Consider the following 12,696-nt stretch of genomic DNA (forward strand, 5'->3'; position numbering starts at 1 on the left):
CACAGTAGAAGAAATGCTCCTTCATTATGACTTTCCTAGTACAGTAGAAAGGGTGGTGAATTCCTATCTGTTGCTGATGGAAACATTTGCCAAAGCACTTTAAAAAATTGGTCCCAGAAGAGCCACATTCTCTGAGGTTCATCTCACTGATGAACAGTTGGCCCAGGAAGACTGGAGATAAGGATAATTAAGGGGCATTTGACTTGTACAATAAAGAAAAGAATGCATTTTACTTTAAATACTTTTTTTTTATTTGTGGTAGGTAACTGGTAAACAAAAAATTATGTTGCATTATACTGTCATTGTCAATGTTATAAATATTGCTATAAACATTAATGTTACAAGTATTCTTCAAACAGTAGTGCAATGGAAGCATAAAACAATAACAAAAAAAAAACCCTTTGTTTTAAAACATTCATTGCTCATATGTACTGACCACTGCTGTAGTACAAAGAGACATGATTTGTTTTGGGATTCAACAATACCTTTATGCAACTACTGTACAATGTGTCCTTGGCTCTGCATGTTTTATTTCTGCCTGATCAACAAAAGTTGGTAACGTAGCTACATTTGGTTAATTTCAAGGCCACAGCAGAGAGTATCAGTTTAGCACTACTCAAATATGGTGCCTTTTATTACCAAGTATGGAACTGGGTTGTTAAAAAAAAAAAGTTATAGCATTACTGCTTCCTCTTTCATTTTAGCTGTGTTTCTTGGAGACACAATTATTTAAAAAAAGTTATGATGAAAGTTGTTTAAGATATTTGGCATCTCTTTTTTGGATCTTCTTGATGAACACCTGATATTACCAAGCATAGCCAGATCTCATCTCATCTCATCTCATCTCATTATCTCTAGCCGCTTTATCCTGTTCTACAGGGTTGCAGGCAAGCTGGAGCCTATCCCAGCTGACTACGGGCGAAAGGCGGGGTACACCCTGGACAAGTCGCCAGGTTATCACAGGGCTGACACATAGACACAGACAACCATTCACACTCACATTCACACCTACGGTCAATTTAGAGTCACCAGTTAACCTAATCTGCATGTCTTTGGACTGTGGGGGAAACCGGAGCACCCAGAGGAAACCCACGCGGACACGGGGAGAACATGCAAACTCCGCACAGAAAGGCCCTCGCCAGCCACGGGGCTCGAACCCGGACCTTCTTGCTGTGAGGCAACAGTGCTAACCACTACACCACCGTGCCCCATAGCCAGATCATATACTGAAATCAGGGCCATTTGGATGTCGAAAAGCATCTACATGATCATCTGCCTGTGTCTGCTGGCTTGAATCCTCATGAAGTACTGAAAGGAACTGATCTTTCCCTCAGCTTGTTAAGAGCATGTGGGGGTCTGTTTGGACTCATTCTCTTTTTAAAAAGTGTAGGCTCATTGTTTTGTGTGTCCAGTCTTGTACATTTGTATGTGCTATGCTTGATGTATTCCTCATGAGTTTTTGAAGATGCACCCAGAAACATAGCAGATCTTGAAAACACTGAAGTGTTCTCCCTGCAGTGTTCTGTATCCACTGGCAATGAGTTGACAGAGATATATACCCTTTGTTTTCAGCATGTTTAGTTTTAAAGTCCTACACAATTTCAGTAACCTATGAAATGTGGAGCATTTGTATTGGGGTTACACTCATCGTAATAGCAGAGGCAGACTATGCAATAGACCAGTGACAGGTCGGATCATTTAAAGTCCCATCTGTGTCCCTAGAACTTTTCAGACCAAAATGATGTCCATGGCTAGCCAAGAGAATTAGCGGTCTGGTGGTTTGTGTGAACAGGGTGGCCTGGGATGGAGTTAAAGTCCCAGCCTGAATTATTGTTTCAGTCCACCCCGCTGACTCATGTCTTAATTTAAACCCTGTTCTGGAAACAGCCCTTTGTCCAGATAATCTCTTTATTTCATAAAAACTCAAACTATTCTCAAACTTTAGTTTATTTAACGCAGCTGCTTTGTGTTTATAGTCCTGATATGTACATCATCCAATTAACCAAAACAAAGCATTGGAAAAGCAAAATCTTAACCACTATCATCATTATTTTAAAACAGTAACAATCACACACACTCACTGTCCACTTTATTAGGAATACCTGTACACCTGCCCATAATGCAGTTATCCAATCAGCCAATCATGTGGCAGCAGCACAATCTATAAAATCATTCAGATACACATCAAGAGCTTCAGTTAATGCTCAGATTATAAAACAGTCCTGAACCTGTAAAGAAATGGAAAAGGGTTAAATGAACAGATGGTTATCAGATTTATCAGAATCAATAGTCAGACTCCTCACAAGAAAAATCAGTGTAAATACTGTGCGTGTGTGTGTGTGTGTGTGTGTGTGTAGAGACAGTCAGTAACTCACTGTAGTGTCTCCAGTGTACAGTGTGGATCCTTCAGTAGATCAGAGAGCAGCTTCACTCCTGATTCTCCTGGATTATTGCAGTTCAGATTCAGTTCTCTCAGGTGTGATGAGGGATTTGACCTCAGAGCTGAAACCAGAGCAGCACAACCTTCACCTGTGATACTGCAGTTACACAACCTGTCAAGAGATCAACAATTACAGATCAACACACACACACACACACACACACACACACACACACACACACACGTGATGATCTGACCTCAGTTTCTCCAGTGTACAGTGTGGATGTTCCAGTCCAGCAGAGAGCAGCTTCACTCCTGAATCCTGCAGGTTATTGTCTCTCAGGTTCAGTTCTCTCAATCTGGAGGAGTTTGAGCTGAGAACTGAGGACAGAACTCGACAGCTTTCCTCTGTCAGATTACACCCACACAGACTGGAAGAGAAATAATGAAATATCAGAACAGTGACGTGTGTGTGTGTGTGTGTGTGTGTGTGTGTGTGTGTGTGTGTGTGTGTACATTGCCAAACACCTAGCCACAATCCTGGCTCCTCTCATTGGGAATACGCCACATCACGTCAAAAACTCCCAAGATTTTGCTACTAAAGTTGCAGACCTCAAACTAGACTCAGATGAAACCATGGTTTCCTACGACGTCACTTCTCTGTTCACCTGCATTCCCACCACAGAAGCAGTTGAATCTGTTAGAAAACGACTCCTTTGAGACAGCACTTTATTGGATAGAACGAACCTCACCACGGACCAGATTTGCACTCTGCTTGACCTCTGCCTGACTACCACTTATTTCCAGTTTAATGAAAGTTTCTACAGACAGAAGCATGGATGTGCCATGGGCTCACCGGTGCCCCCTATTGTGGCCAATCTTTACATGGAGGAAGTGGAACATAAAGCTTTGACCACTTTTTCAGGAGTTGCTCCCAGCCACTGGTTCAGATATGTGGATGACACCTGGGTTAAAATCAAAACCCATGAAGTGGAAGCCTTCTCTAAGCACATCAATGCAGTGGATCTCAACATCGACTTCACTCAGGAGGACGTCAGTGGGAATAATCTAGCCTTCTTGGATTGTGATGTACACATTAGACAAGACAGAAGCCTGAGCATCGAGGTCTACCGGAAACCCACACACACAGACCAGTACCTACTCTTCGACTTTCACCACCCCCTGGAACACAAATTGGGTGTCATTAGTACCTTGCAACACAGGGCTCAGAATATCCCTACAACGATAGAGGGAAAAGAGAAGGAGCAGAATCACATCAAGAAAGCACTTCAGAACTGCGGGTATCCCAACTGGTCTTTCTTCAAGAGCAGAAAAAGGAACAGAACGGACAAGGGGGATAACAGGAACAAACGCAAGAACATTGTCATTTCTTCTACAAACACAACATTCCGGTACATTTCAGACCCAGTAACACTCTGAAGCAGAAACTGGTCCACCCTAAGGACAGAATAGCCAGACACAAACAGGACAACGTAGTGTATGCCATTCAGTGCAGTGAGGAATGCACGGACTCGTATATTGGTGAGACAAAACAACCACTTCACAGGCGCATGGCTCAACACAGAAAGCCAGTTCCTCAGGCCAGGACTCTGCTGTCTACCTTCATCTTAACAACAAAGGACACTCATTTCAGGATTGCAACGTATGCATTATAGGCCCTGTTTACATTATTTCGAATCAGTGGATCATCAGATTAACGTTTTTAAAACGATTCGCGCGCACACACAAAATTTCTGTGCCCGCAACAAAACCGTTCCCCGTGCACACAGCAACACCAATACACGGATATGCTAATCACATGACTAATTAGACGGCACGTCACATGATCCCAGTGCATATCGGGCATGCGCAAGTCACTCACCACTTGCAAGTGGAAGGATGTCGTTGTAAAAAATGAAGTATGCCAGTCTGTTATCGGCGGTACTACAATGACGCCTTTTTTACACCGTGTATGGCCTTCGTGTTTATGCTAGAAGGATCTAACAGTGTTCGGTACACTCTTCACGTCACAGAACGGCCGTTTTTTGCGATTACAACAAGACTATTTAGTGCTACGGTAACCAACACACTTCCTGTATTGCTCATTCACTTAATGACTTCCTCAACACACTTCCTGTATTGCTTATTCACATGACCAATGTGGCATGACCAACGCCAGCAAATCAGGAAGGTGGATGTTACAGTGACGTTGTCCAATGACGACGTCAGCTAGAGCTCAGCACTGCGTATCCTTGTTCCTCAATATTTACACAGCACCGGATCAGATACGTACTGGGTTGAATACGTGGGCCCTGGCGGATTCAAACTGTTCCACCTGTGGAGTCGTTTTCTGGCGTTTTAATGTGCACGGACAGTGCATCTGCAACGAAAACAATACGGATACGGTCTAATGTAAACACCACCTTAGCCAGAGAGGATCGTTGGTATGAGCGAGGAGTTAAAGAAGCCATTTTTGTCAACCTGGAATGGCCATCACTGAACAGAGGTGGGGGTCTAAGACATCATTTATCAGCCACCTACAATGCAGTCCTTGGCACACTTCCCAGACATCTGAATGCACACCAAAACCCAGCTGTTTTCAGTGACACACAGGAGGACAGAGAGAATCAACATTCCATTGATCACCCTAACAGGCAATCCATTGATCATCCTAATGACTCTCGAGGCCGTTCACAACCAGCCCCCAGTGACCCACACCAACAGGATGACTCAATCAGTGCGTTTACATGCACATAGAGAAAATCGAATTTCTGCCGTAGCTCGACTGAAATCAAAGTTCTAAATGCCATGGAAACACCTTAGCTCGGCAGAAATTGAACCGAACTTGATTTCTCGTAATCGAGCTACGCGACCTAGATTATGCGATTTTTGCCGAGCTACTTAGTGCATGTATACCCTATCGAGCTACGTAGTCGAGCTACTTACTTCAGCACTGCCCCTTCCGGAAGTGACGAGTGACGAGACCACAAGCGGGAAACACAACAGCCTCGGTCGGCATGACACTTCACCTTAGCCGCCACTTTATTAGGAACAGTTGTGTCTGGGCATGTACGCACCCATTTCCAATTAGTTGGTAAGTTATTAGCATGTCAGCAGGCTAACAGTTAATATGTTCACCATTACAGATCAACTTCAACTTAGTGGCCATTTTATTAGGAACACTTCTGTTCGTACATACAAACACTCTTCTTGTGAACACGGAACTGATAACTTTGTTTATACTCTTGAATAGCTCTTCTTCATGACGACAACCGGAAGTGTACCAACACGATGGGGCGTGTAGCGCCACCTGTGGCTCGGGTGCACAATGCACCTCACACAATAGCTCGATTTCCTTGTGTGCATGTAGGATTGGATTTCTCTGGCACCCCTGCTGGGACCCTTAGCTCGATTACCGACAGCAGCTTGATTTGGATGTGCATGTAAACACACTGAGTGACACCTTAGATGAGCTTTTCATCCATGAGAGGATAAATACCTGATGCTCCCTACCAGTCAGACAGAACTGAAGAAGCCTTTCGGATGAGAGGTGAAACGTCTTCAAGAATCTTCAAGCAAGTCCTGTTGCTCTCTTTTACCACCCACAGTTTTAGCTGATGGAGTTACTATGTGTGTGTGTGTGTGTGTGTGTGTGTGTGTGTGTGTGTGTGTGTGTAGAAGGTATGTTTAGCTGATGGATTTACTGTGTGTGTGTTAGGGTGCATCAGTTGCCCCCTAAAAATGAAAAGTTCCTCCGATCATGATGCATTTTTGTTTTTATGTTCCTTTTGGTAAGAAAACACACTGGGTGAAATATTTTTGACAAAATTCAAAAGTTTAATGGTGGCACCAGGAGCTCAAAGTTATGGAGAAAGCTGCTATTTTATGACTTTTATGACAAAATTTCGATGGCACCTTATAGAGTATACCAAATATCTTAGATACACATTTTTAGTCCATATTCTAAATATATTATCAAGCACAGTTTGAGTTTTAGCTGCTCATTGAATCATTGTTCAACTACTTTTAAACAATGCAAATGTATTATGAATCACATTAATGCTTCTCAATCCCTTGCAAAGGTTATTAACATGATCTCTGGGTCACAAGAAATCAATAAATGGAGTCCAACATTGTGATTCAAACCTTACGCGAAAACATAAAATAAGCGTTTTTTGGCAAAAAAATGAACCTCATGGTGCCACCATTAGACTTTTGAATATGGTCAAAAAATTTTACAGGATGTCTTTATTGGTGAAAAGGAACACCCAAACAAAAACGCATCAGATTTTATGAAAGTGAGGGCAACTGATGCACCCTAGTGTGTGTGTGTGTGTGTGTAGAAGGTATGTTTAGCTGATGTATTTACTGTGTGTGGGTGTGTGTAGAAGGTATGTTTAGCTGATGGAGTTGCTGTGTGTGTGTGTGTGTGTGTGTAAAAGGTATTTTTAGCTGATGGAGTTACTGTATGTGGGGCGGCACAGTGGTGTAGTGGTTAGCGCTGTCGCCTCACAGCAAGAAGGTCCGGGTTCGAGCCCCGTGGCCAGCGAGGGCCTTTCTGTGCGGAGTTTGCATGTTCTCCCCGTGTCCACATGGGTTTCCTCCGGGTGCTCCGGTTTCCCCCACAGTCCAAAGACATGCAGGTTAGGTTAACTGGTGACTCTAAATTGAGCGTAGGTGTGAATGTGAGTGTGAATGGTTGTCTGTGTCAGCCCTGTGATGACCTGGCGACTTGTCCAGGGTGTACCCCGCCTTTCACCTGTAGTCAGCTGGGATAGGCTCCAGCTTGCCTGCGACCCTGTAGAACAGGATAAAGCGGCTAGAGATAATGAGATGAGTTACTGTGTGTGTGTGTGTGTGTGTGTGTGTGTGTGTACACAGCAACATATCAAATTTCTATATTTTACTCAGAAATATAACAAAAAGATGGTAATAATCCACTTTGAACCAACAGATATCTTTATTTAAAAGTATCTTTTGGAGAACATTTACATTAGCGATGGACAGTTCAACACTAATTATTATTCAATTGCAATGTTAAATTTTAAAAATGTTAAATGTAATATTAATTTAATGTATAATATTGTGTCTCTGGGGCACAAATATAAAAAGTTGATTCTTCTTTTGTCTCTGACTTTTTTGAACTTTTGATGCCATTCTGTTTCACTGAGGTAGTGACTAATGTCCAATAACAGTTTTCAGTCTTAGTGGAATTTTAACATATAAATATAAATGTTGAATATAAATATTAAATGAAACTTTTAAATGTAAATGTTAAATATAAATATAGTGATGTCTAATGAATGATGCGAAAAGCAGATTTAAAAACATTCCTCTGGAGCCACAATCTTTTTTAAATCAAATAATCAGAATTAAATCAAAACATTTTATCTAAACATACTGTATGCTATGAAAAAGTAAAAAGCAGACTGTGTAGACCTGTCTACAATGTACAGAACCGTTTCTGTTTTCAGTTGAAGTCCAGAAAGGCCATGAGGTTTTTTTTTTCTTTTTTTTTGTGATCTGAAGACAAATGTTTTTTTTTTTTTTACTTAAAGACCTACTTTGACTAAATTTTACCAAAACGACAAAATTATTTCAAACTTTGCAGTTATAATGTTCAATCTTTCAGTAATACCTATCTGTAAATTTTTCTCAAAATGTGTTTGACAAATGCCTTTTCTAAGGTGAGTTTTCACCGCTGCCATTTCAGCCTTTGCATTTTTCTGAACTCAGTTGACACAGGGAGGTGACGTCACCCACTCAACCAAAACACAAGTCATATATAATGCTAGTGTGTGAAAATCACTATTCTTAATCTTCGCAGGCCTGAAAAGCACAATTTTAAAAAATGTATGTAAAAGATGCCTCTGAGTCATTGTGTTGTGCGAGACTATAGCAACACAGCTGATCTAGAGGGAAAGATTTCAATCCATAACTCACCACTATCAGGTCCTGGATTGATGAGGCGGATGTACAGAGGAAATCTCGTGTAGCCAGGAGAATTTCCTTGTGTATGTTGTTTAAGTTTCATGAAATTTCATCAAATTAGCACTTTAAGAAATGTTGCTTTTTTAAGATCACAACTTATTTTTCTCCTGATGTTGAAATGCAGGGTTGGGCTGACATGCTGTACATTATGGATGAGTGCATCTGTTTTTACTTTAATCAGCATCTGCCACAAGAGGAAACAACTGGAACTGTGTGAAAATTGCTGCCTGAGGTTTGAGGCTTGGGTTTAGTTTTATTTTTTCCAAATTTCCATTTGTGGTTCAGTAAATTATATCTATCTATTTATTTAGCTGTATGTTTGCTCGTGCTACACAATGTTCAAACTGTCCAAGTGTCCATCACTTGAGAAGGTGACTCATAAAAATGCAGCTCAATTGTGGTGGACACTACAGTGATCATGAATGGATGGTCTTTTCTGTTTTGGCCCCAGATGTTTAATAAATTCAGAAAAAAAAGAGTCTATTTTTACATGTGGCCCCCCAAGCATGTCAGCCCCTTGTTATACATCGGCCTAGATGATTTACAATTTTGCTATTATTTGTTTTATATTAGAATAATGACAATAAAATAAACAAAATGTGAAAGTGAAGATCTTACCTCAGTATCTCCAGTGTACAGTGTGGATTCTCCAGTCCAGCAGAGAGCAGCTTCACTCCTGAATCCTGCAGGTTATTGTGACTCAGGTTCAGTTCTCTCAGTCTGGAGGAGTTTGAGCTGAGAACTGAGGACAGAACTCTACAGCTTTCCTCTCTCAGATTACACCCACACAGACTGGAAGAGAAACAATGAAATATCAGAACACTGACATCCAAAACACAAACATACACAAGCCCTCTGTCTCAAACATTGTGAAAATAGGGGAAATGTCTAAAGTGTTTTTTTTTTTTGGTCTGTTTTGCACACCCTCGCTACTCTATGTGGCCTTCTCTATGAGATCTTTTGGGATGACTGGTGGCATCATGGGATGATTTGTCACATTGATACCATTTCTGATTTTTTGTTCAGAGACATTTTGTGAGTTTCTGATTCTAAACTCTTTTTCTGTAACTCTAACGTATCCTTTCCTGCTGTCTCTAATGATATCGAAGAGGTCAGTGTCCATTCAAGGGTTAGTTCTCTTTCTGTCACTCGCCTCTTTTGAGTTCTTTGATGATGCATGTCACATACAAGCCTGTCTCTTAATGAATCAGAAAGTCCATCTCCAAAGTCACAGGATTATATAATGTTTATGCAGCTCTGCAGTGTATTTGGAAATGATTTCATGCTTTGACTCATTACATAAGTGGAATCTAAATCTCTCAGCGATGATGATAACTATATAACAGTTTATAACAGTTATAGTTATAACAGCTATAACTATATAACAGTTTATAACACCTATAGTTATAACAGATATAACTATATAACAGTTTATAACAGCTATAGTTATAACAGTAAAAACTATATAGAGGGTATTACACCGTCATGCAAAGATATGAAGTTTATCCTCAAGAGGAGAATGGATATATCACAAGTGAGCAAAGCAAATGAGTGATATACAGTAGACCCCTGCCTATTCGCGGTTCAGTATTCGCGAATTCACATATTCGTGGGATTTTATATAGAACATATCTCCTATACATTCGCGGAAATCTCAGCGATCCGCGGTCATTTGCGGCGAACATATCGAACGTTTACGCACTGCAAACGTTTACACACTGCTACATTCTCGGAGCCGAATGCTCGCTCGCTATTGGCTGAAGTTTGAATGGTGGGCTGCTGCTCATTGGCTGATACGAATGAGCGCATTGTACAGTACAGTCTCGCGGTTCCCGTAGTTCAGACTCGTTCACGTGTTGTGCGTTCTTGGTATTTTTGAATAATTTTTATGCCCTACAATGGCTCCTAAACGCTCTGCATCTTCTAAGGCTCCTACCAAGGAACCTAAGCGCCAGAAGAAGGTAATGACGCTGCAGGAGAAGGTAGGACTTCTCGATATGCTAAAGGAAGGGAAGACTTTTGCGGCAGTGGCTCGTCACTATGGGGGGGGGGGGGGGGGGGGTTACAAGTATTCGCGATTTTGGCTTATTCGCGGCCATGTTCAGTCCCTAACCCCCGCGAATACTGAGGGCTTACTGTATTTTCCAACATGAGAAGATAAATTTCATATCTTTGAACCAACATGTAATGTTCTTTATACTATATGGACACATCCACAAAGAAAAAAAGTTAATCTAAAGAATTTTAATTTTGAACCAGTTCACCATTTTGACAATGCACGTCTAGTCTTCCGTTTCCCCACTTTATTTTTCTGTGGAAAATGACTTGAACATTACTCATGATTTGTAAATGTATGGTAAATAATGTGCTATTGTGTGAATGGCTGTGTAGTACAGTGGGTAATGTCACGACCTCAGTGATTAAAGATTACTTTTTTGAGTCTCAGCTTGGGTGAGTGCTTGCTAAAAATTTCCTTTTTATTCGAGGACTCTATCAAATCATGTTGGCTGTACAAAACAAACTGTAAACATAACTCAGTTCATTCACCTGCAATCAATGTACACATTTGTGGCAGCAGGGGCATGGTCAAGCGCCGGTCTGTGACAGGAGGGCGGAGTCGGGGAAGGTAAGTGGCAGAATCGCTACACCTGAGGGTAATTAACCTGTGTTTTGTGTGTGTTTTCCCCAGTAAACCGCGCCCTACTTAAGGAGGGAGAGGGAGAGCGGAAGGGAGCTTTTTCCCCAGCGGAGACTACAGTGTATGTGCGGGTGTGTCTCTGACTGTTGGTTAACATTGTTAGACTGAAAAGTACGGCAATAAAGCCTTCTCTTAACCTTGATCTCTGTCCTGCCATCCTCTGTGCTCCACCCACACACTATTCGCGCTACAGTGGTGCTGAAACCCAGGAAGGTGGAGCATCAGTCCTGCAGCCCCATGGAATCCTTCCCGTTCGCGGACTTGGTCCACGCCCTCGCCACGGCTCAGCAGAGCCAGCACCAGGCACTCGTCACGCTCCGGAAGGAGCAGGAGCGCCGCTTCAAAGCCCTGGTGCTGGCCCAGCAGGAAGATCGAGAGACGTTCCGGCATCTCCTCGCGTCGGCGGGGTCCACCAGCGCCCCGCCTGCAGGCCCGTCTCCCCTCACCTTAACCAAGATGGGCCCGCAGGACGACCCCGAGGCTTTCATCATGCTGTTCGAGCAGGTCGCCGAAGCCTCGGGGTGGCCGATGGAGCAGCGCGTGGTACGCCTCCTCCCCCTCCTGATGGGAGAGGCACAGCTGGCCGCACTACAGCTCCCCGCCGATCGCCGGCTGGCCTATGCCGACCTTCGCCGGGCTGTCCTCCAGCGCGTGGGGCGCACGCCGGAGCAGCAGCGCCAGCGCTTCCGCGCACTGCGGATGGAGGAAGTCGGCAGCCCGTTCGCGTTCGGCCAGCAGCTCCGGGACGCCTGCTGGTGGTGGCTGAGGGCCAAAGATCGCGATGCCGAGGGAATCATTGACCAGGTGGCGCTGGAACAGTTCATCGCCCGCTTACCAGCCGGAACCGTGGAGTGGGTCCAGTGCCACCGCCCGGCGTCACTGGATTAGGCCGTAGGACTGGCGGAGGATCATCTGGTGGCTGTTCCGGCGGCAGGACAACCAACGACATCGTCTTCTCTCTCCTCTTCTCTCTCTCTTTCTCCCCCCCTCCTCCCGTGTCCCGTCCTCGCCCCATTCCCCCACCATGGAGGCGGGGGCCGGCTCCACCCCAGCCGGCCCGCCGCACCCGTGGTGCCCTCCCGTTTCTCCCTTCTGTGTCTGTCTCTCCCCCCCCTCAGGTGAGTGAGCCTCAGAACACAGCTGCAGAGGGAAGGCCCGGGCCGGTTTGCTGGCGCTGCAGGGAACCGGGCCACCTGCAGCAACAGTGTGCAGCAATGGAGGTGGGGGCGGTGGTGCGGATCCCCGACGCGCCAGAGGCTGCCCTCGATCGGGCCGGAGCGTATCGCATACCAGTAAGTGTACAAGGGGCTACATATCAGGCATTGGTGGATTCAGGCTGCAATCAGACCTCGATCCGCCAAAGCCTGGTGCAAGACAAGGCTTGGGGGGAGCACAAGGGGTGAAGGTGTTGTGTGTGCACGGGGATATTCACAGCTACCCGTTGGTGTCGGTCCACATACATTTCAGAGGGGAAAAATCAATAGTGAAGGCGGCGGTTAATCCTCGCCTTACCCACTCTTTGATCTTGGGGACTGATTGGCCGGGATTTCGGGGTTTGATGGCACGCCTAGTAAAGAGTGGGTCCTGCCGGTTGATAGGGGAGGGTCCTGGTGTCGCTTTGGCTGGA

At 44.1% G+C, this 12,696-nt stretch overlaps 1 protein-coding gene across 2 annotated transcripts in view; it reads right to left on the reverse strand.

Moving 5' to 3' along the window:
- Positions 1 to 264: 264 nt before the first annotated feature.
- LOC132887162 (NACHT, LRR and PYD domains-containing protein 3-like) overlaps positions 265 to 12,696 on the reverse strand; it is a 28,291-nt gene continuing 15,859 nt past the window's right edge. The window contains exons 8-11 of one of the 2 annotated variants that reach the window (XM_060922626.1): positions 8,990 to 9,163; positions 2,638 to 2,811; positions 2,376 to 2,552; positions 265 to 2,228 (exon numbers count right to left, since the gene is read on the reverse strand). In XM_060922626.1, the coding sequence (XP_060778609.1) occupies positions 2,210 to 2,228; positions 2,376 to 2,552; positions 2,638 to 2,811; positions 8,990 to 9,163 (544 nt within the window). In that variant the 3' untranslated portion in view covers positions 265 to 2,209. The remainder of the gene's footprint in view (positions 2,229 to 2,375; positions 2,553 to 2,637; positions 2,812 to 8,989; positions 9,164 to 12,696) is intronic. The other variant, XM_060922627.1, reaches the window with a different exon arrangement.

Source organism: Neoarius graeffei, chromosome 5 (assembly GCF_027579695.1).
Source record: "Neoarius graeffei isolate fNeoGra1 chromosome 5, fNeoGra1.pri, whole genome shotgun sequence".
Taxonomy (NCBI): Eukaryota; Metazoa; Chordata; class Actinopteri; order Siluriformes; family Ariidae; genus Neoarius; species Neoarius graeffei.